Here is a 22026-nt window from a genome sequence, read left to right as displayed (position 1 = left end):
ATGTAGAGTAAATGTTAAAATTTGGGAAGATAATAATTTCTTCGTTATTTTGACGAGTTGCTTTAGTGTTGTACCAGAAAAGATCTGATACTTTATGAATTATGATGCGTATTTGGTTTCTCCCCTTGTTCATCAAATTTATCAATGGAGCAAAACTCCGCTTCAAAGTTCAAACCCCTTTCCACATGTATAAAGCAAGATATCCTTAGTATATGGAACAAATTTCAGCTTAAAGGCATAGGCAGGAAGACTGAAAAGAAGTCTAAAACAACGTACATTTTGTTTGCAATATTTTATTGAAAAAAAAACAAAAATTGAGGCCCTGTTTGGTTTGTGGGAATAGGGGTTTGGAATCGGAATTGGAATGGGCTATTCTGATTCCAACTGTTTGGTTGGGTGGAATTGGTCATTCCCTGCCCCGCCCTTGGGAATAAAATCCCATTCCTGTTCACTCCCATTTTCATTCCCATTCTTGTTTGAACCAAACAGACTATGGGAATGGACCATTCTAATTCCAATTCTGACTGTAAATCAAACGGACCCTGAAACTTTGATGAACGAGGCGGATATCAGTTAGGGAAAACACCATGGTAGAGTAGTTTTGGCCTGGGATTGGGGATCTAAACAAATGACCAATCCAAAGATGTCCAATTTGAAGAATAGTTTTGGCCTGGACATGCCAAATCATCCTTCAATGTAACAAAAGTATATTGCAGGTCCAGTGTAGGATAAGAAATCCTTTTCTTCCCGGTGACTATATTGTATATATGGTTGTACTATTGGTTTGCTTTAATGTTCAAGTCATTGTCGTTTCCTTCTCTCTCGTACATGATATAAAATATAGAAATCATTAATAAGCGATAAGTCAATAAAGAGTGGTTTAGGTAGTAGGAGGTCGGGTGATTAAGGGTGGACAACCTTGTTTACAGCACATGTTTGTTTTTGGGTAAGTTATTTATCCGAGTAAGTGTTTCTTGGGAAACCTTTATCCGGGTAAGTACATTTACCCATGTTCTTTTATTTCTCAGATAAATAAAATAATGACCATTTTAACCATAAAAATTTCATTATCAAAAGGATCATTTTTGTCCCATCCAAAGTTTTGGCAACTTTCCTCAAGATTGGAAAGTTAATTTACCCACCTAAGAGATAAGTATCACTTATCCAGGAAAATAAACTTTCCCTAATCCCCACATAAATCTGAAGAAAGAACATAGGTTCCTTGGTCAATGGGCCAACTTTTCCCCCTCTCAAAATCCAAAAACTAAGACCCTCTCAAAATCCAACTTTTCCCCCTCTCAAAATGCAACAATTGGGACAACGGAATAATCACCAAAACTCCATTCGAGTTTGATATTTGCTCCACATGTATTTCACATTACCCAGGGATTCAAAATGTAAATTTAAGCAAAAGGCTATGAATAATAACTTTTCCATTTCATATATTTGGTTTGAACTTTCCAGGAGTCAGGACATGTATACCTGAACACTAGCAGTTTTTATTGACTGGCAGATAGGGCAGACATCAATAAACTCCTCACAGTACACACACAAGCACAAATGCCTACAAGGCAACAACAGCATGGAAACTTCCTTATTTTTGCATGCTTTGCAAGTCATCTGTTCCCTTAACCCTTGATGGCTAGTCCCAGATCCACCTGGAAAACTCAGTAGATTGTTCTGGTCAATGTAAGAGGATGCTGCATCATCTACTTCACAGTCACCACAGCCTTCCTTTCCTTGGTCAGCACCTTGTGCAATGGCCTGTTTGAGATTACTCTTGAGGACATTGACCACTGACTCATTGTACTTTGCTTGGTAGTGCCAGGATTGGGCTTCCATGGCCACCTGTTTTATTCTCTCAACCAGTTGCTTGTTCTTCCTGTTCATGTTCTCTATCTCAAGCTCCTTCTCTCGTAGCTTCCCGCCAACTCCTTTTTCTATGACATTCAGGAAAGAAGCCATGTGCCTTTGCTTCATCTCCCTCATTCCCTTTGCAATGTGTTCTTCCTATTTGATGAGAAACCAAGAACAAAGTACAGTAAGTTTGAATGGTAAAGGTCCGGAAAGCAACTATCAAACTACCATCAAGTATTTACCACTTCATCCTTGCCTAAACTACAAAGTGAGTACTGAGTACTTGTATATGATGAACATTGACCATAGATGAAAACCCATAACTTGCAGCACAATGATACAGACACTAACCAAGGCAGCACTAATAGGTCAAACAATCTGATTAGATCAACACAACATCCACTAGTTGATGGGCTTCTTTCTGGCCTTCTGCCAAAATGTTCATTGATCAACAAATTGGATGCAAAGTGGTCAGGTGGATATAATGTATAGCTGTACCTGAACTCTTATATAATGATCAAACTCTTCCTTCTGGCGATCGAGCTCAGTCCTGAGGCTGTCACCAAGGGACAGAATCACAGGAAGAGCTCCTGTCATACTTACACTTGCAGAAGTAACAGAGGAGTTGGGTTCATCATCCTCGTATGACAACTTCAACCCAGTTGAGACAGGATTCAGGTTAGGAATGCTTGGATGCCGGATAGTTTCATCTTGGCAAAAGTTAGTATTCAAGGAGATTTGAAGCCTTTGCTGCTTCAGAATATCTTCTGTTTTACTGCCTCTTTTTGTTGGCTGGTTCATGGTGGAGACTTGCTCATTTCCAACAAAGGTCACTGGATCAACACTGCAACCAGCTTGTACTGTGCATGAATGGCAGGTAATTGCTAAAAAATTAGTCCAACAATAGAGCAATCAAGCAAGACAGAAGAAATTTCCATGATGTTAGAAAAGCGGATTAAATCAAGTAGTGGAAAAGACAATAAACGTATAATAACTGCATGTAATACACCATATCATAAACTGATATTGTTGAATCAGAATCTGTAAATCAAAACCAAGTGGCATACTAATTTGACTACGATATTAGCTATGTGCTTTTCCTGCACTGGGGAATGGCAACCTGTACCCAACTTGGGTTCTACCAAACCTTGAGGAGGGTTAGATGAGGTCGTCAAATGGTTCTCAAAAACTTAAATAAAGCTTTGTTATATACACCATTCTTATGTATTGTATTTTTCAGATTGTTTCTACAAGTACATCAAAATGTGGTTTTTTAATTGTTAAATTTCTAATTTATCAATTAGTGAAAAGAATGTAAATTATGTACATGGGGGATGTACCAGGCACCCCATTTGACCCTAAATTTCCTTGATCCATACTTCTCCAATCTTTTTTTTTTTTTTTTATTGATAAGTTGCTCGAAAAGTTTACCAAAAAATAAATAAATGAATCTTTATTTCATGCAAGTTTGAGGTAGCCAAGATATCGGTGTTGCTATCCTTACTGATGTGGAAAGTGCTGCACATCAAAACATGAGTGATCCATAACTATGTAACCAGTAACCCTATTCCTAATGGATTGACCAAAAATAGCATGTTTAAATTAAGAAAACCCTCGGAGGCCACAATTGTGAAATTAATGTCATGCAAATACTTATATGTTCAATTAAAACAAATGGGTGTGGTCTAGTGGTCAACGTAAGGTCACTAAAACCTAATGATCAAGGTTCAAATCTTGCTATTGCTAAAATTTGTAGTTTTAAGTAAAGAGGTGGACTAGTGGTAATTAAGCAATATATGAAAATGAGAGGTCATGTGCTCAAGTCTTGTCAAACCAGTGTTTTAAAAGGGCGTGGGAGGCGTACGCTTGGAGGCGCGCCTCCAGGCGAGGCGCTCCCAAAACGCCCTGAGGCGTATGCCAGAGGCGCTGACACCTCTGAGGCGTTTCTCATGAGGCGTGCTAGAGGCATACGCCTCTTGCACCTCATGCACATCTGATATGAAAATACAGAAAAAAAAAGAGAAAAAAAAAGGAAAGGAAAGGAAAAGAAAAGAAAGGGAAAGAAAAGGAAAGGAAAGAGAAGAAAAAAAGGGAAAGAAAAGAAAAGCAAGGGACCCCCCCCCTTTGAACTACTGTTATGCATCTTTATTCTTCTTAATATAAAAGATTTTTATTAAAAATAAAGAAAAAATGAGATCCCCCTTCCTTTTCACCCTCCTCTTGAGGAGGCTTTGTGTTCGGGAGGCTTACGCCTCTTGCGTTCTGAATTACGCCTCACGCCTCTAGGTAGTGGAACGCCTTGCATCACGCCTCCGCGTTTTAAAACACTGTGTCAAACACGTTGGTACACTGTTTGATTCATCAATGAATTGAAATGATGCAGTTATTAATCAAAAAAATATTTATATGTTCAATTACATATATAAATAACGAATATGGTCCAAGTAATAAACACCAAAGTTTGCTTGAGGTCCTAATTACCATATGACCTCCAGACCTCATTAGCACATACCAAATATTTATGGTGAGAAAATAATCAAGATTAACAAGCTGGGCATTTTTTCAGTGTTTTTTCTCAAGTTCTAGTCCAACACAAGTAATATCTTAAACTGAGTAACTCCTTGTATATAGGCAGCAGAACCCCTAGGTTGAAAACTTAGGAAGCAAACATTAATTAAAAACTAAAAGATAACAAATTATCAGATAAAATTATATATCTTCTGATTTTTGTTTGAGTTATAAAACATTAAATAATTAGAGAAAAAGAAAGTAAAAGGTAAAATCAAATGTCAAGGAATTGAGAAACAATTAAATGCAACACCTACAACCATCTCACCATTGAGAGAAAATTATAGCTGCAACAAGAAAGATAATCAAGAAAAAGTGTGTGTGTGTGTGTGTGTGTGTGTGTTGTGTGTGTTCATTGGGGGTGCAGGGGGAGAAAACTAATAAATGACGAAGTCAATAGAGATTTTACTTCCACAGGACCAAACAGATATGAAAATTGTCAATAGATGAGACAATGGATCAGTGGTGAATAAGGCAGTCAACAATAACCAAATAAATATTCAGTCAGAAGGGATTTTCATGTTGGTAATGAAAGGGGTCTTCTATTATTGTTGTGACTGTGGCATGAGTACAGGAGGTAAGGACTGGCATTCTGACGGGCACACCATATATCTTCTAAGTGGAAATTAACCCCTTCCCATCCATCATATTCTTCTTTTTATCGGTACAATCTATCAGATTCTTTTAAATTGTCAGAGAACAAAATGGCACTCAATACTTAAAAATAAGGTGCAATGCACCAAGTATCAGGGAAGATGGGTTCCTTTCAAATCCCCATCACAAAAATACATGGACAAAGGGGTATCGATGCATAAAAATCAAAGAAACCTTCATGGGCTGTCATTCAGAGACACACAAGAGAGAGAGAGAGAGAGAGATAGCATCCAACAGAACTGAACAAAAAAAAAGGATAAACACAATCCAAAATAAATGCAACAGCTCATATGAGAGACCTGCACACCGGACACATGATAAGTTTCAAATGAAACAGATATAATTTGCTAATCCAATGAGGCATAAGAATAAGAAAAGAAAATTGGTTCTTCAGAGAACTCACAATTTCCAAATAATTGCAGTTGAGTTGAGGTGTTAGAATCGTACTGGAACCGATTTTCCTCAAGGAGAACAGGAAAGACTGGATTACTGCTATTACCTCCAAACATCTTCCTACAAGAAGAAAAACGTATCATCATAATAGAATAATTGATTTGACATCTTAACTATCAGAGGCAGGCAAAATATCTCAAGTTTAAAGGCTTTGAGTGAGAAATACATGGGGTCTAGTACTTAAAGCCAGATCTTCCTGAGATAGAAAGTAACTTAAATTAACAACATAAACATCAAAAGAAACAATCTCAAGCTGTAAATGTAACATCAAGATAAAAGGAACTGAGACTGAACCAGTGGAAAACTGTGTTAGTTTTGTTTTATGGACAGCTGGGAATTAGGAATTAGGATGAAATTTTGATGATCAGATTCATACTCTTTTATCACTCAAGAATCAAGATACATTTAGAAAGCCCAATCAAGAAATAAGAAATCTTGCTACCAGCTGTTCCGCTTATCAAGTGAAACCAATAAGATTCCATACTAATTTGACAGAATATGTAGAAGGAAACGCTAATTGTAACTACATAAACAAATCTACCATTTTTGTTTCAACATAAAAGAAGCAGTAGGGTGACTACATAGAAATTTTTTCTCGTATCAATAAAGTTAACGCCATTTTAACAGTGGATATGGCTTTAAATAGAACGGATTAGCAAAACAGCATATACTTGTGTTAAGGCATGGATGATGATGAAGAATAAAATTAACGCGATCCTCAAATAGAATGGAAAACATGAAGACGGCATAAATAAAACCAGAGCCTCCGATAACTACTATGAAAACGCCAACGAAGAAATCGAATATAAATCTTACAATGCAAGTTACGGTCTACTTTAGATATCTGTTTATAACTCCCATGATCCCATCCAAAAGAACGAAATAATCATAATATGAAAAGAAAAATATGTCATTGCATTGCTGTTTTAGAAACGAAAGAAGGAATCGATGACCCAAATGAAGGAACTTTACAAATCACCTAACAAATATAACCATGTGATTCAGGACTTCACATATTCAAGAAATAAGTAATTGCACCATAGCACCAATCCTCAATCCCAAAAGATCATCCTAAAAAGAGTCGAAAACATAAAAGGAAAAGAAGAAAAATCGTATAGCAGCAACAACATAGAAACAGAATAGCAAAAACTAGTTAATCCAAATCCATACCTCCAAACGTCACGTTTCCCACGGAGATTCAATCGTGTATAACCTCTCCGGCCACTGATCTGAATGGCAGAATCAAGAGAAGGGGAAAAAGGAACAGTTAATGCACTAACAACACGGTAGATGAAAATTAAATCGAAACGTAAAGCGATGCGAACCACGGAATAGAATTTGGTTCCAACAGAAAATATGGAATCCGTTACAGAAATAGTTTTCGGGTCTGAGTGTCCAATACTTGCGAGCAGAAGAAGAAGGAACGAATAAGTTTCGGAATTCGGAATTGATAGCTTCTACTTCTACCTGTATTCGTTTTTCCCACCAGTAATTTTGATTTTTTTTTTTTCGGTTATTAATGTCGCAAAGACATAAATGCCCTTGCTTTCACGTTGCATGACGGAAACACCATTCATTTTTAGACGGTGTTTGGAAACAATTTCTCAGGTTTTCTACTTGATACTAGACCTGTTCATGGGCCGGGTAGCCCGATGGCCCGGCCCGCACCCCGGTCGGGCTTGGTCATGTAATTAGGTTCGCGGGCCTGACCTCGGGCCTAACACAGTAAATCCGACGGTGTTTCGGGCCGGACTCGGAATTTGTCAAAAAAGCCCGGCCCGACCTAACTCAATATTATATATTTTATAAAATACATAATATGTATTTTCTATATTATATAAATAATATAATATTTATAATTTAATATATACATTTTTTAACATTTAGTCGCTTCAGCAATAGTAACAGCATGGGCTAAATTTTGGGCTCGGGCCCAAGCCCGGGCTTTGGGCTTTTTATGAGGGTCGGGCTCGGACTCGGGCCTTAGAAAAATTTGTTAATACAAAGTGAAAGCCCGGCCCGGCCCGGCCAATAAACATGTCTACTTGATACCATTGCTATAGCTTGCGGTGTTGCTTACTTGCCTTCATTGTTTCTCAGGTTTTCTATTTAATTTGTAACCAATTTCCTACCATTAATTTTTCGGTGCATGTCAGCATACAAAAACGGGAAAAACATAAAAAATAGTGTTTTTCATCGGGAAAATTTCCAGTCAATACCCTTTACTTTGGTTCGAGTGACGGTTTGGTCCCGAACTTTAAAATGCCAAAATCAGTACCCAAACTTTCAATTTTCGACAATCCACTACCTATAATTAACTCACCATACCGTTCGTCAGGGCCATCATGTGAGATCAGGTGCACTTTAAATAACTTCATAATGCCAAAAATAACCTTAATGATAATATTTGGACCATTTTACCTTGGGTTTTCAACTTTTCATCTTCTCGGGCCACTTGACGAAGTTGCGGTCGCGGATTTACATCAGTATCTTGGCATGTGAAGCGTTGAGTGGAGTGAAGTTGTGATACGTAGACAGCGGGGTCCTCGGTCTGCGGTCAAGTCAGCGGTCCTGCCTCTTGGTGTCTCGGTCCGATCTTCGGCGATCATGGTCTCTACGCTTCGAGTCATGTTGGTTTTCATCCTCCCTGCGTAGCGCTTGGACCTCTTCAGCATTCATATACTTCTGTACATGCTTCATGAGTGCAGTCAGGTTGGGCGAAGGGTTCTTTTGCAAAGAGAAGTTGAACATTGAGGGGCACAGTCCACTCATGATGGCGGTCACGACCACCAACTGGTTTAAAGTCTGGTCTTGAAGGGCCTTGGCATTGAACCTCGCCAAGTATTTCCTTAGGGCCTCTCCTTCCCTTTATCGTACTTGCATGAGGCATGCCGACGTCTTCTAGTGCCTTTAGCTAGCGATGAACTATGCCAGAAATTGTGTTTCCAACTGCTCCCAGGAGGATATGGACCATGGTGGAAGGGACACGTACTAGGTTCTAGCATCTCCGTGGAGGGTGGCAACAAAGGTCTTGCACATGAGGCCCTTGGAGGAGCCGTGCAGCATTATTATCGCCTTGAACTCTTCAATATGGCGGTTTGGGTCCGTTGCCCAATCGTACTTCTCGAACTAAGGAGGTCGCCATCTAGCTGGAGGAAGCTCGCCAATGATCTCTTGGACAAAGACAAGCTCTTTTGTGGGTTGTTGACCGTGACGTTGCTCTGTTGGTCAGGTCGTCAGAGGGGCTGCACTACGATCTGCTTGGCCGCGTTCCAACTCTATCAATCGTTGTTGTATGTCCCTAATTTCAACGTCCCTTCCCATCGATGCCACGCTGATGGACTTCTTTGCTTTCGAAGCTGCTTGTTGATCTCGAACTAAGCTGGATTTGGCTATCGAGATTGGGGACTGTTGCATGCGCTGGCCAAGTCGTTCTTGCACCGGAATCCTTGTGCCATAGCGATGTGATTTACTATGGGTGTCATGCACATGAGGCCGAGCTGGGGGGATTGGACCTCCGAGATGGTTGCTGACACTCACGGTCGGACTAGGCCTTGTGCCAACCTGTGTTGCTCCTTTTGGAGTCCTCAGTGCGAGGATCAATTGTGGCAAGCACCTACGCGTCAAGGCGAGTGGCTTGGGGGGCGTGTGCCAGTTGTCCCAACGTCTCCATCTTGGTAAGGATACGATCAACTTTTTGTTGCATGGCAAGGAACTAGGTGAAGTTGATCGTTGTTTGATGCTGGTGCTCCCAAGGAAGAGAGCTATGAAGTGAGCAGGATCCCTAAGATGGGGAATGGACTCCATAGCAATCGGATGTGTTCTTAGGCATGGTTGCTTTTAGTGTGCGGAAAAGGTTTTGGGAAATGACTTTTTGTACATTTCCCACTGATTGCACCAATATGATGTTGTCCGATCCAAGGTGTTCTGAATCGATGACACAATCAAATAGTCCCGCTAACCGAACGAGGCCGAGGTGGAAGGACGAAACCGTGCACTGTGATTTGCAACCATGAGAAAGGCCAGAGGCCCGAGGAATTGTTCCCCAATGTAGGTACTCTGACGCTCAAGTCAATAGGATCGAAAAGGATGTGACCGGGCCGAGTAGATTGAAATAGCGTTGGTCCGGGCCGAAGAGATAGTGCAAAGAGGTATTCAAAGAGTGCAGTTCCAAAAGTCCCTTACCTCAAGCAAGGAATACTTATTTATAATTGGGTGTCCGTCGAGGTCTTTGAGTGATTTCTTCTTCCCTAGCGAAGTTCACTTCCTTGTCCATGCAAGATACTCCTTTTTAGTCATGCTCTTTCGTTACGCATGACGATGTTGCCTAAGAAGGAGGCAACTGCGGAGATAGCCATGTGGCATACTTTGCCAGTTCAACCATCACTTGAACAACCCCAACATTTATTGAAATGAAATGCTTACTTAGAGCACTATAAACTGAGGTGGAAGATAGCTTGGGGTGTGTTACTTGAAACACCCATGAAACGCCAATGCTTTTCAATTAAATGTTTATCTAAGAAACACCCCATCTATAAATGCCCACGAAAATAAATGCATACTAAGTAAATCCATTGTAAACTAAGGGCAAGTTTTTGCTCTGGATATCAATAAAAAAATAATAATATTTTTATAAAATAAATAAAATAGGATAACTTTTTTGAAAAAATATCAAGGGCAGATACTGTTCATCGTCTTCCTCTGCCTCTGTATTCATGCAAATACATTGGATTCGAAGCATCAGTGAATCCATTTTATAAAGCCACAGCGCAGATATACTGATTCATCATTCACATTCTCTCTCTCTCTGTGGTTGTTTTTAATAGGTGGTTGGACAGTACACCCCGCCAGGTGCACCGATGACGACTGCGGCAGGGGTACCGGTGACGGACCTCATGTAATTACAATTGGGGAAGCACTTGAAGCGACTGCAATGGTAGCTGGTGACAAGCCAGTCAATCAGAGTGATGCAGCTGCGGTACAAGCAGTGGAGGTGAGAGCTACAGGTCTGAACGTTAACATAACGGGAGGTGTTGGTGCAGAAGCTCAATTTGCAGTGAATGTCAATGAACAGGCCATGCGTGACGAAGACAAGGTTACTTTGGGTGATGTTATCACGGTATAATTCAGTCCCTAGCTAGAGGTATTATATATACGTCTCTGTGTCGTTTTTTGTTCACTGGTTTCATGGTTTGATGAGGGATGAGAGATCGACTGACGTTGGCATTTCCTTTGTCGATTGGCTAGGATGCGACAGCGAAGCTAGTGCGTAATAAACCGGCAACGCGTCGGGACGCTGAAAGGGTGGTTGGTGCAGAGCTCCGGAATAATTCTAACGTGAGCACTCATCCTAGGGGCGTGGCAGCAGCTGTTACAGAGGCCGCTAGACTCAACCAAAACATATAAAGAGAAGATGCTTGGTCTTAATTATTTTTTTGTGTAAGCTAAGCGAGAGATACAGATAGTACTACTCCCTCGCTCTCTCTATGTTTAATTCTTGTATGAAGAAGTCTACAGTAATTTACAGCGTCTGCAACGAGCTTGTGTGTGCGTATAGTATGCTTTTCTCTGCTAAAGAAATAATCTATTTTAATTATGAAACGAAACCCAGTGTTTTTTAATTTGTTATAGCCTTTTGCTCTCAAAACCTTTTGAGTCCCCGCTACATGTATAGTTGAGCCCTGACATGGGCGGATAAGACGAAGAATCCTCCATTTTGCGCACTATGATGGGCGGATAAGAGAAGGAAAAGGAATGAAAGGAACAATGGATTCGCCCATATCAGTGGACACTGTTCCTCTTCTCTTATCCGCCTATATCAGTGTGCAAAACGGAGGAAGACGAGGACAGTGCGCAACTGTGACTTTATAAAATGGATTCATCGAGGCTTCGAATCCAGTGTATTCGTATGAACATAGAGGCAGAGGAAGACGATGAATAGTATCACTGTCCTCTCTTGGTGACGAAATCTATTTCTCACAAATGGGCGCCTCACATGCACATTCACCGTGCATTTCACGGGAGATGTTCCCAATGCATGATAGGATGTGCGTGTGTGGCGCCAGGTGTAAGGAGCAGATACGGTCTCCCTTTCTTAATGTTTTTTCAAAAAAGTTATGTTCTATTTTAATTATTTTATAAAAAATATTACTTTTTATTAATATTCAAGGCAAAATGTTGCTCTTATCTCCTATAAACCCTTTAATAAATCACAATAAATTCTCCAAAGTCCGACCGAGAGAACAGAGAGAGAGACTCAGAGGACAAGGGAGCGCGCGAAAACTAGGGAAAAGTGGAAAGATGATCATTCCTGTTCGCTGCTTCACCTGTGGAAAGGTAATTTGTCTTTATCTATCAACTAATGTCTTAGGGTTTCTGTGCATTTTGATTTAAGCTGCGATTTTTGTTTTTTCGTCTATTTCTTTTTTTTTTTTTTTTTCTCTCCCTCTTTTGTTCTCTCATCTGGTTTTTAGTTTTAGTATGCTGTACTGCCGTTTCTTCTCCTCGAGTTTCGCCTTTGGAGTCGCACTTAGATTTTACAACCATCTCTTCGGTTGTTTTTAGGTGATCGGCAACAAGTGGGATACGTATCTTGATCTTCTCCAGGCCGACTACACCGAGGGGTGAGGAAACTATGTTTTCCGTCTATTGTTTCTTTGATTTAATTAGTCCTCTTAATTCATAATGAGAGATTCTCAGAAATTTGTATCATGGAACAAATTTACATTTGTGGATTTTAAAAGTTAAAAATTGTATGTGCTTTGTGTTATTGGAAGCTGTTGTATCCTTCTTGGCAGTAGGATAGTTGGGATTGAACTACTCATATATACTTGGCACTTATTGTGAGAATTCTGAGATTTGTCCTTAAAACATAAAAAAATGGTTGCTATGGCTCGCAAAATCTGTACTTGTTGGAGTGCTAAATAACTTATTTTCTGTCATGTTTAATCTAGACCCTGCAGTTTATTCGGAGAATGGGAAACGCCTAAACTTAATTATTTGCAAATTGCAAACAACAGAAACAATGTTTTGGATTAAACAGTGAGATGCTTTATTAGTGCAGCTACATGGTTTATAAAGAAGGGTAGAAACATTCATCAAACAGGGAGACTCCATTTTGAGAAAGGGATTATTAGTAGACCTGTTCATATTCTAAGATTTTCATGTCATATTATGGATTTGAACTTTAGTGTTGAGTAAAACTATAGAATTTGTATTGATAAAGAAAAAACTGTAGAATTTGGTCCACTTTAAGAGGTAGTCATAGCGAAATATATAAAGAAGAAAAGTAATATTAGAATCAATTTTGTATAGGGAAAAAATAGTAGAAGCACAGAAGTAGAGATGAAAAAGGAACATAGGAAGGAAATAGAAAAGAAATATGAAAGAAACAAGTTAGACATAAGAACTTAATTTTCTTTTAAGACATTGAAACTTATCTTGGGCTCTTAATGTATGTATGAATGCATCACACCCCCCACCCCCCAGAATTTTTATACACACACACACTAGAATTTTTGCCCCTGTTTCATACACCTCGCATTAGTATCAGCTGTCAAACTTGCACTCCATCACATGGATAAATGCAGCAATGTCTGGTACCATTATGAAATTTCTATATTAGAATCCATAAGGCAGTGTATCATGTTAATTTGTAAATTAGGAAATTGAGATGTTTTTCACCAGAAGCTTTTGAGTGTCAGAATATGAAACAGGCATGAGACATGTACTTTTTTCCATCTAGTAAAATGTATGTTTGATCAATTCTAAGTAAGACCTGTTTGCAGCAGACTTAGAACCACCAACAACCTTGCCAACCTTCTATGCCTTTTAACTTTTGATTGGATATGGAGAACTATGCAAAATTTTGTTTTTGTTGTTTAGTCAGTATATCCCACTTGTCTTGGTAGTAAGAAGACTAAAGCAAGATCCTATATCTATGAGTAGGGCTGTTAAGGGACCTGAAAATCTGTGGTCCCATCTGAAATCTGATCCAATTAATTCAAACTTGGATGGGATATTTTCATTAAGTTATATTGTTTTAACAGATCGGATTTGTATGGGGCAAATAGGATCCAGTTAATAATTGGATTGAATTCGGATGTACCCCAATCCAATCTGATAAAGTCCAACTTATATATTAGTAATTAATTATATATAATATAAATATGTTTATATTAATTATTACGAGTTTTAAGGCTATTGACAAATAACCCAATAACCTATTCCCTTTTGCCTTTTTACAACTTAAGAGTTGAGAGATTTGAACCTAAAAAGAGAAGGGTTTTTTTATGGGTTTGTACAGCTGGGAATAGTGACAGGTAGGGGAATCTATCATAATACAAGGAGGGGTATTGTAGCATAGGTGAGGATATAGGACAATACATTGAGAAAATCAATAAAAATTGTGAGGAGCGAACCATAAATTTCCTAAAACAAAAAGGTTTAAGCAGTAGGCACTACAATCGAAGTCTCTTGCTTTCTTGCTCTTGGAGCCATTGCTGAGAACTACAACTCTCCTGGCTTCTTCATGAAATCTTGCTTCTTCCCCAAATGTAACTCACGGGACCAAAGGTCTAGGTTGCAGGTGCTACAATCAAAGATTGTCTACTTTTTGCTTGTTCAAGATATTGTTGAGAGCTTGTAACTCTTGTGGTTTCTTCATGAAGTTCTGCTTCCACAAATGAAATTCAACGGGGACTGATCCATCTCACTTGAATGTCCGACAATAATCTATGGGAGGATCGCTCAAAGAACGGTTGCCACAAGCATGACATGACCTCCCCTTCCATAGCCTACTCCTCCTTGATCGTCTCTCTAGATTTTCCATTATCTTCTCTCCCCTTTGTCTCTCTTGTCTGGAGAAAATGGTCCCCACTCCTCAACATTGATCCCTGCTTCAATATCAGCCATTTCCATCTGACAGTTTGTTGTCGCCTTCACATTTGCGCCACAATGCACCATTATCAGAGATGAGACTTCATCAACATCTCCTAACCCTAAAACGGAAAGGCTTGCTTATGCAGTATTATATATTAATTAGATTCAGATGATATCAGATAATCTGACAGATCCAATGGAGTTTAATTAGATCCATCATTTCATAGATCAGATCAGATTTCATATCGAATTTGGATGTTAGATGTCTTTAATCAGATCAAATTCGGATGGAGGTACATTATATTCGAATCTGTTCCGATTATAGCCCTATCTATGGCTATGAATTATACTATGATGTGTTCTATGATATGAACTGTGTGTAGTGCAGATGCCCCTCTCCCCACACCACCAAAGAGACAAAAAAAAAATTAAAAAAGAAAGTGTAGTCTGACCTATTAAGAGTAACTAGCTTTTTCTAGAAATTTATTTATCAGTTTTTTTAGATAGAAAAAATTATTAAATAAAAATTAAGGTAACTAACAAATTACCACCCTGTGCTTTGAGGGTACTGACACTTAGTCCCCCAAATTTTCAATTATGAGAGACCCCCCGAACTTTCAGATTTCAACACTTTCCCTGTTAACTGGATTGATGGAGTTAATTTACTAAAATGCCTTTTGAGATTCATATGGGCAAGAGGGCAACTTTTCAAAATAACAAAAATGGCAGGGCAAAGCACATTGTCTCTTTTAAACCCATATTACTTCTAAACCCTAATCAATTAAAACCCTCATTGCTAGTAAGAAGAAAGAAACATTAAGGCTGTGTTTGGTTTGAAGGAAAAAGTAGGGAAAGGAAGGGAAATGTAGGGAAACCTTTACAAGCCTTGTATAGGTTTCCCTAAGTTTCCCTTCCTTTCCCTACTTTTTCCTTCAGACCAAACATAGCCTAAGTAAAGGGTTTATACAAATATATAAGAGAAGGGGCACTAAAAATTAATCAGTTTTCTGTTTACTTCTTTCAGCAAAAATCATCTATGTCCTTGAACATCTACTTATTTATGTATTGTTTACTTTCCCATTGAGCCTTTGAAATTTCCCAGGAGACGAGAGGTATTCAAACGCATGTTCTTTTTTTTTTTTAATTACCTTATTGTTGGTATGCAGAGATGCCCTTGATGCATTGGGATTGGTACGGTACTGCTGCAGAAGAATGCTAATGACTCATGTTGACCTCATAGAGAAATTACTTAACTACAACAGTAATCTCTCTCTCTCTCTCTATCTATCTATACTATACTATGCTATGCTATGCTAAATACCCTAATTTTTTTATTTGGTCCCTCTTGTAAGGATAGAAATGTAATTTCAACAACCACTTTTTTCCTCATTCAGATTCCTCAAATTACATCTTATATTTAAGGTCTTAACTCCCATTAACATTCATTGAATCCTATTATTAACCAGAATACCCCTATTTTTGAATTTGGTCCCTCTCTAACTGTAAGGGCGCATAATGTAACTTGAACTATTACATTTCGCTTTATTAAATTACCTCTCATTAAGTTTTATATTTAGGGTATTAACTCTCATTCTTTCAATGAATCCTATATTAATTAACCATATTAAATAAAAATAAGTGTGATAAAGTTTATCGATGATCTAAATAAAATACAAATTTAAAATTAACCCAAAAATGTAATTGTTTTACTCTTGGGTGGCAATTCAACAATTTAACATTTTGGATCAAATGTGTCAACCCTTGATGTCATAATTAAATAATAATAGAAATTAAAAAATACAAAAGCATAAAAAATTGTAAAAAACATTGGGGCACATCTCTAATATCATATGTTCATCATATTAAGCAAAAATAAATGTGACAAATATGAATAATTTTCATAGACAAAAAATCGTAAAAAAAATAGAAATATATTATGTATTTTTATCATCATCAAAAATTGCCACATACAAAGCACGTGCACACTTACTAGTATATACAAATATTGGATTTATTATTATACACTTACTGCTGACGGTTGTTTTTGCATTGCAGCTTTGGAGAAAACCGAGTCCAGTTGAGCTGGTGTTACCCTTGAAAGGGGTATTTCTGTCTCCGTGGGTATTAGAGCTTGTTCCACACCACATTCTGCCTGTTACTATTATGTCAGTGTTTCATGTTGGAAATAGAATGAGAACTTGAACACTGAAACATATCATGGTTGTGTTAGCTATGGATTAGTGCTCCTCGAACCTATACGGTAATACAGTAATCTGAAAATATGAAATAGTTGACCTTCCATCTTTGATGACACAGTAAACCTCATCTTGGTTCCCTGTTCTTTGGTATTACATGTATGGCACTACCGCACTAGTACTTGTTAAACAGATGATCATCTGGTATTATGGTTCTTTTGGTTTGAAGTTGGGTTTGCATTTCTATGGTTAACAATTTTTAGAGTTGTCTGATTCTTTTAAGGGCATCCCTTACTCTGAGATAAACCAAGTCGGAAACCTTTCCTGCACCATAGCTTTACCCCTTTCACCCTTTTAAGGGCATCCCTTGAAAAGCTTTGAGGCGTTACTGATGAAAGTGAAAAGTTGATTAAATATTTTATCATTCTTTGGCACCTGCTTCACTGAAGAATTTTCACATGATTCAGATGCAGCGACCTCCCCGAATCGAAAAGTATAGGGGAGGTTTCAACTTTCAACAATTTACCCAAAAAAATAAAACTATATATTGCAATAAAAAAGTAGAAAGTACAGAAATTTTATATATAAAAAAAAAATTAGAGTGCATATGATAGTTACTGTTCAATTTAGGGGAGACAGTGCTATTAGCATAAAGTAGGGTACTGAACAGTAACTATTATAAAAGATAGGGGAGGTTTCAAGAATTTACTCAAAATAATAATAATAATAATAAACAGAAAGGGGATCCCATGGTGCTGCACTCTTTACTACAACGTCAAAAAAAGGATGATGACAGGAGAAAAGGGAGGGAAACCCTGGTTTAAAAGTTAAACATTACATAGAGGAAAATTAAGAATTAATTACCCACATTTTACAATGACCAGACCTGAGATTTACTTTACCTAACCCAATCCAAACTTCTTACTACCTAACTGATCTGTGTGGTGACAAAATTCCCCGCAACCAAAAACTCTGAAAGCATGGAAATTCAAACATACATAGGGAACATTTAATATGTGGCTGAATGCTAATTGCTATGTGAAATGAATTTTTTCTCCCAAGAGATCTGAACTCAAGAAAGAGAGGGAAATGTGCAATAAGCCATCCAATTGCCATTCTTATTTCTTACAATTCTAAAATGAATATAAATGAAACCATATTCATAATTTCATATCATCATCCACTCGGTACCAAAATGCATTTGTCTCCTTAAGCCCCAAATAAATCTAACAATCAGAAGTCAGAACGCAAGAGAAGAGACTCAACCGATCGATGTCTCTACTCTCTACAATACTTGTAGTAGAGAAAACATGATTAAACCACCACGAGAGCAACTTAGTTGTCGAATTACTGGATAACTCTATCGTAAAATGCAATAGAGTGATGAAATGCAAATTTTTTTGGGTTGGATTTCATTACCAACCATAGAATGGATATTGGATACTAGTGATTCAAATTAAGGGGGAACCGCAATCAATTGGTTGGAACTTGATGTGGGCTGAGTGCTACTTCCAGAGTTTGTCCACACTCTAATTCCATTATGTTATGCATCCCCGTCAGATGGGCCCATGTACTGTGCCCTACAAGGTTCTGTGGTCAGACAAACACCCAGTGCCCCACTTGCCACATGATTAGTTATTCTTCTCAGGTTCAATCAAGATACCTTATCATCTCAAATACAATACAAAACTGTTCTTACAATGTGAAAAAAAAAATGGCGGATGACTATGGATAGAGAAAGATTAGGAGATGGGCAAATCCAAATCTGGTTCCAACGATTCCGGATCTCCTATTCACAAGAATCTTATCCACACTTACCCACTGGACACTACAGCTATATTGGGATTTGGGAACATCTCCCCATATTATCCGAGCTCGGTCCCAACAGCTATTGCAGCTATACATTGGGAACATCTTACCATGAGGGACAAGAGAGATGTTCCTGGGATTAGATCCGAATTCTACATGGACAAGGCCAACCCACACTGAGCCATGATAACCCAAACCCAGTGACCCAACCCCGTCTCCCTTCCAAAGAGAGAGAATAAAGAAAATTCCTGTTAAATACTGTTCCAAAATTTTCATTCATTTATGTTGAAGCAAATTGAAGCTTCAAGAAATTTTATGATTGTGTCCTTCAAATCAGACCTGACGGTTTATCTGTTGATGGCAATTCAATCCAAATCCATGGGAAAGAAACAAATATAATATGTATAAATGTGAAAGACAGAAAGAGAGATCATCAGATTTATCACGAAAACCATTGACCCTTAAACCGCTCCAGTTTCTCAGTAAAACAAAACATTCTAATTTTTCTGGCTAAATCCACTGGATGGTGATAATGGAAGGGAAGTGTAGTCTTTAAAGGGATGCAACGAGTGATGGAAATGAGATTCATCAATCATCCTCATTCATCAACGTATGGGCCCCCAATCCCTTACATCTGGACAATAGAACCCGTCAGAGGTCAGACTATTGTTCGTCCACTCCAAAGTCCAAACTCCAATGGACGATCAACTTTTAAAAGGTTGCTAGCTTCGTAGGCCCATCGTCCTCACTTTTTCAGAGTAATTAATGAATTAATTAATCTCTTCAGTGTAACTGTATCATCCATCCTTTTTAGAAACAAATCTTTGTTTGCGGGGGATGCAGCTGAGCAACAGAATAGCTTGGTGGGGGCAGTAATTTTATCCATGTTTCAAAGTTCAAACAAAACCATATACTATTCATGTAATTCTTTACATTTTAAGCAAAAAACTTTAGCTTCAGGAATGTGGGGGTCTTTAATTTTTTTTTTTTGGGTGGTGGTCAGTGGGCAGTGTGCACCCTCCAAGGAAATGGGTTTTCAGTTTTGCCCATTTGTAGTCCAACTGTCAAAGTAGGACGGACGTTGGATTGGGCCGCAAGACAGAATACTGGTCTCGTTCATGCATCTTCTAGGTCAGATATTTTGGGCAGCCCAGTACGCTATATTTTGCTTCGGTGTTAGACAGACGGACACGTTTTCTCAGTACTGTAGTAGGTGGTGCCAGGTGGGGTCATCTGGGCGTCTAAACAAATGGCGTGGCTCAGATATAGACACTCGGATCTCCATGATAGAAGGGTCAAGGTGGTTCCCTTGTAGACTAGAGCTGCTACAGTTCCACATTCATTGCACTTGAATGAAGGGGACCCAGAAAAGGCAGATAGGAAGGTGATGGTCAAGTGGCTGTAGAGCTTGCCACGATGGAAGAGTCATCTCCAATCTCAGAGGTGAGAGGCTGAGAGCTCCTCTCTTCACTTGCATTCACAACTCAGAAGGTCACAGTCTTATCTCTCGAAGATGAGGTGAATCCACCCTCGGGATTTCCTGGGCTCTTTTGGCCCTTCGCTTAGATATCTGTGGATAAATAGCCATTTCTTCCCTCAACGCTCTTTGTTATAAAAACCCCATCAAATATCTCTGCTTTCCCTCTCCTCGTGCACTTTTATTTTTATTTTTTTTTCAAGCATTTGTTTGCTTTCTCTCTTTCTCCTCTTCCCTCTTCCTTTCTTGGTTTCTTTAGTACTCTAGGTAGCTCGCTAGCTCCAACTGTTTTGTCCACTTCTAGCTAGTAATTGGAAAGAGAGCAACAAACAATGTATCATGAACATCAACTCCCATGTTTGCATTGCCACCCACATAGATACATCAGAATGGTAAGTGACAGCAGCAGAACTATCTCCTTTTATAACATGAATAAGAAAGAGACTATATATAGCTAGAAGAAATCTTAATCTCTCCTTTGTTTCAACTTTTTTTTTTATTGTTCTTGACTTCATTCATTGTTTCTTCTTTCTCTTCCACTAAAAAAAGAAATGGGTTTGAGATCGTTGAATAATATTTCTCGGCTGCTTTTTGCATGGAAAAATAGGTTCAGCATCTCATAGAAAGATGCTTGCTCTTACGCATGTCCAGAGACGATTGCGTCGAGGCGCTTGCAGAGCATGCCAGAATCCGGCCACTCGTCACGCTTACAGGTTCAGCATCTCTCTCTCTCTTTCTCTCTCTCTCTCTCTCTCTCTCTCTCTCTCATGTGCATGGTTGTCTTAATATGTTGTGTAGTGTGGAAAGAGCTAATCAAAGAGAATAGGGACTTCTTTGAAGCATATTATCATGCTATTTCTCCAAGGCCTCTCAACTGTAAGCCCACAAGCTTGTAATGTTATTCCTTAATTTCTTCATCTCCAAAATATAAACATGGAAGAAAGAAAGTAGATTTGTATTTTGACTTTACTTTGTGACTTTATTTTCAGGGAGACCGATTCAGAGGGTATCAAGATTTGGAAGAAGGAAACAATGGAAATGAATGAAATAAGAAGAAGCCCAATCCACTGATTACCATCAAAAAGTTAGTTTACTGTTTTATTTCATATGTCCTAGTTTAGGTGAATGACAAATTACACTACTGATACTAAAAATAAAGAAGAAAGCCCATGAATACTGGGTCTCTGTGTGAACTCTTAAGGTTTTACATCTATTGGAGTTTGGAATAAGTGAATCAAGTGATACTTCATTCTCTTTCCCCTAGATTTAGAACACAATGATCAGCCCAGATGAAAGAGGAAGAGAAAATAAAAGGCAAGTTTTACAAATGTGATCAATGATGCTCGCTCTCACAGAATAATTCATCAATCCCACTGTGTGCATATATATATAATCTCTTGGGTTCATGTTGTGATGAACATTCGTTTTGTGAAAAAGCTTATAATACATTAATACCCTAACTACCCAAGAAAAATCAAATTCCAGCTGCCATATTTAAACCAGTCTTCTGGGTACTGTTGTTTGCACACATACATTTTTATTCCAAACAACAGTACACAGTACCCAGAAGACATACATTAATACCCTAACTACCCAAGAAAAATGTATGTGTGCAAACAACAGTACACAATGTCTCAGACTGGGTACTGTTGTTTGCACACATACATTTTTCATTCAAACTAGTAAATTGAAGTTATAAAACGGGGAGATCAATTGAATCTTTCTGAAATTTGCAATCTATCTCGATCCTAATTAATTATCAAATTATTGTTCAACTTAACAAGATTTGTCAACCAGTGGACCAAATTGCACTACTATAAACAATGTCTGAGAGCACAGAAGCTCTAAGTGGTTCCCAAGTTTTGATGTGACATGTGGAGCATAGATTTCCACAATTCTCTATCGATCGTGATCATGAGCTAAAACCACAACCGTGTCATAACATAATTCAACTAATTCAGCAAATTAAGAGGTCGAAAAATGGTTAATCAGATCCATAGGTATCAAAGGGGAACCCATCTTTGAACCCAAAGAAGGAAAAAGACCTTTCTACTAATTGGTTGAGCCGACTTAGACCCAAATACTAGTATCTTTCATCTACATATAAATTGCCCCTTAATGACACACAGATTC

The 22026-nt window shown here is 38.4% G+C and overlaps 3 protein-coding genes across 5 annotated transcripts; 2 read left to right on the top strand and 1 right to left on the bottom strand.

Moving 5' to 3' along the window:
- Positions 1 to 1402: 1402 nt before the first annotated feature.
- Positions 1403 to 7013, bottom strand: LOC104591409 (E3 ubiquitin-protein ligase BOI-like). Of its 3 annotated transcripts, none has more exons than XM_010250210.3 (5): positions 6858 to 7013; positions 6703 to 6761; positions 5483 to 5592; positions 2356 to 2717; positions 1403 to 2010 (listed from the first exon to the last, which is right to left on the bottom strand). In XM_010250210.3, the coding sequence occupies exons 3-5, from the start codon at positions 5586 to 5588 to the stop codon at positions 1468 to 1470; spliced, it is 1011 nt and encodes a 336-aa protein (XP_010248512.1). In that variant the 5' UTR covers positions 5589 to 5592; positions 6703 to 6761; positions 6858 to 7013; the 3' UTR covers positions 1403 to 1467. The 3 variants fall into 3 exon arrangements, with proteins under 3 accessions (XP_010248512.1, XP_010248513.1, XP_088758696.1); XM_010250211.3 differs by having other exon boundaries at positions 5483 to 5588; XM_088902570.1 differs by lacking the exon at positions 6858 to 7013 and having other exon boundaries at positions 6703 to 6851.
- A 4698-nt stretch (positions 7014 to 11711) lies between these two features.
- On the top strand, positions 11712 to 16835 carry LOC104591410 (DNA-directed RNA polymerases I, II, and III subunit RPABC5). Its single transcript, XM_010250212.3, has 4 exons — positions 11712 to 11868; positions 12097 to 12155; positions 15579 to 15673; positions 16468 to 16835. Exons 1-4 carry the CDS (start codon positions 11833 to 11835, stop codon positions 16491 to 16493), a joined length of 216 nt encoding a protein of 71 aa, XP_010248514.1. The 5' UTR covers positions 11712 to 11832; the 3' UTR covers positions 16494 to 16835.
- A 3105-nt stretch (positions 16836 to 19940) lies between these two features.
- Positions 19941 to 21137, top strand: LOC104591411 (uncharacterized). The gene is made up of 4 exons (XM_010250213.3): positions 19941 to 20285; positions 20501 to 20606; positions 20692 to 20769; positions 20883 to 21137. The coding sequence occupies exons 1-4, from the start codon at positions 20226 to 20228 to the stop codon at positions 20933 to 20935; spliced, it is 297 nt and encodes a 98-aa protein (XP_010248515.1). The 5' UTR covers positions 19941 to 20225; the 3' UTR covers positions 20936 to 21137.
- Positions 21138 to 22026: the final 889 nt, after the last annotated feature.

Source organism: Nelumbo nucifera, chromosome 4 (assembly GCF_055504915.1).
Source record: "Nelumbo nucifera cultivar China Antique chromosome 4, China Antique-T2T, whole genome shotgun sequence".
Lineage (NCBI taxonomy): Eukaryota > Viridiplantae > Streptophyta > Magnoliopsida > Proteales > Nelumbonaceae > Nelumbo > Nelumbo nucifera.
This window is presented reverse-complemented; position numbering and strand designations above follow the sequence as displayed.

Coding starts and splice junctions, on each gene's coding strand:
- LOC104591409 (XM_010250210.3), bottom strand. CDS start 5,588: ATGTTTGGAGGTAATAGCAGTAATCCAGTCTTTCCTGTTCTCCTTGAG. Junction 2,718..5,482: donor ACTGCAATTATTTGGAAATT/GTGAGTTCTCTG, acceptor ATTCATGCACAG/TACAAGCTGGTTGCAGTGTT. Junction 2,011..2,355: donor ATCATTATATAAGAGTTCAG/GTACAGCTATAC, acceptor CTCATCAAATAG/GAAGAACACATTGCAAAGGG.
- LOC104591411 (XM_010250213.3), top strand. CDS start 20,226: ATGTATCATGAACATCAACTCCCATGTTTGCATTGCCACCCACATAGA. Junction 20,607..20,691: donor GCCACTCGTCACGCTTACAG/GTTCAGCATCTC, acceptor TATGTTGTGTAG/TGTGGAAAGAGCTAATCAAA. Junction 20,770..20,882: donor TTCTCCAAGGCCTCTCAACT/GTAAGCCCACAA, acceptor CTTTATTTTCAG/GGAGACCGATTCAGAGGGTA.
- LOC104591410 (XM_010250212.3), top strand. CDS start 11,833: ATGATCATTCCTGTTCGCTGCTTCACCTGTGGAAAG. Junction 11,869..12,096: donor GCTGCTTCACCTGTGGAAAG/GTAATTTGTCTT, acceptor GGTTGTTTTTAG/GTGATCGGCAACAAGTGGGA. Junction 15,674..16,467: donor GAAATTACTTAACTACAACA/GTAATCTCTCTC, acceptor TTTGCATTGCAG/CTTTGGAGAAAACCGAGTCC.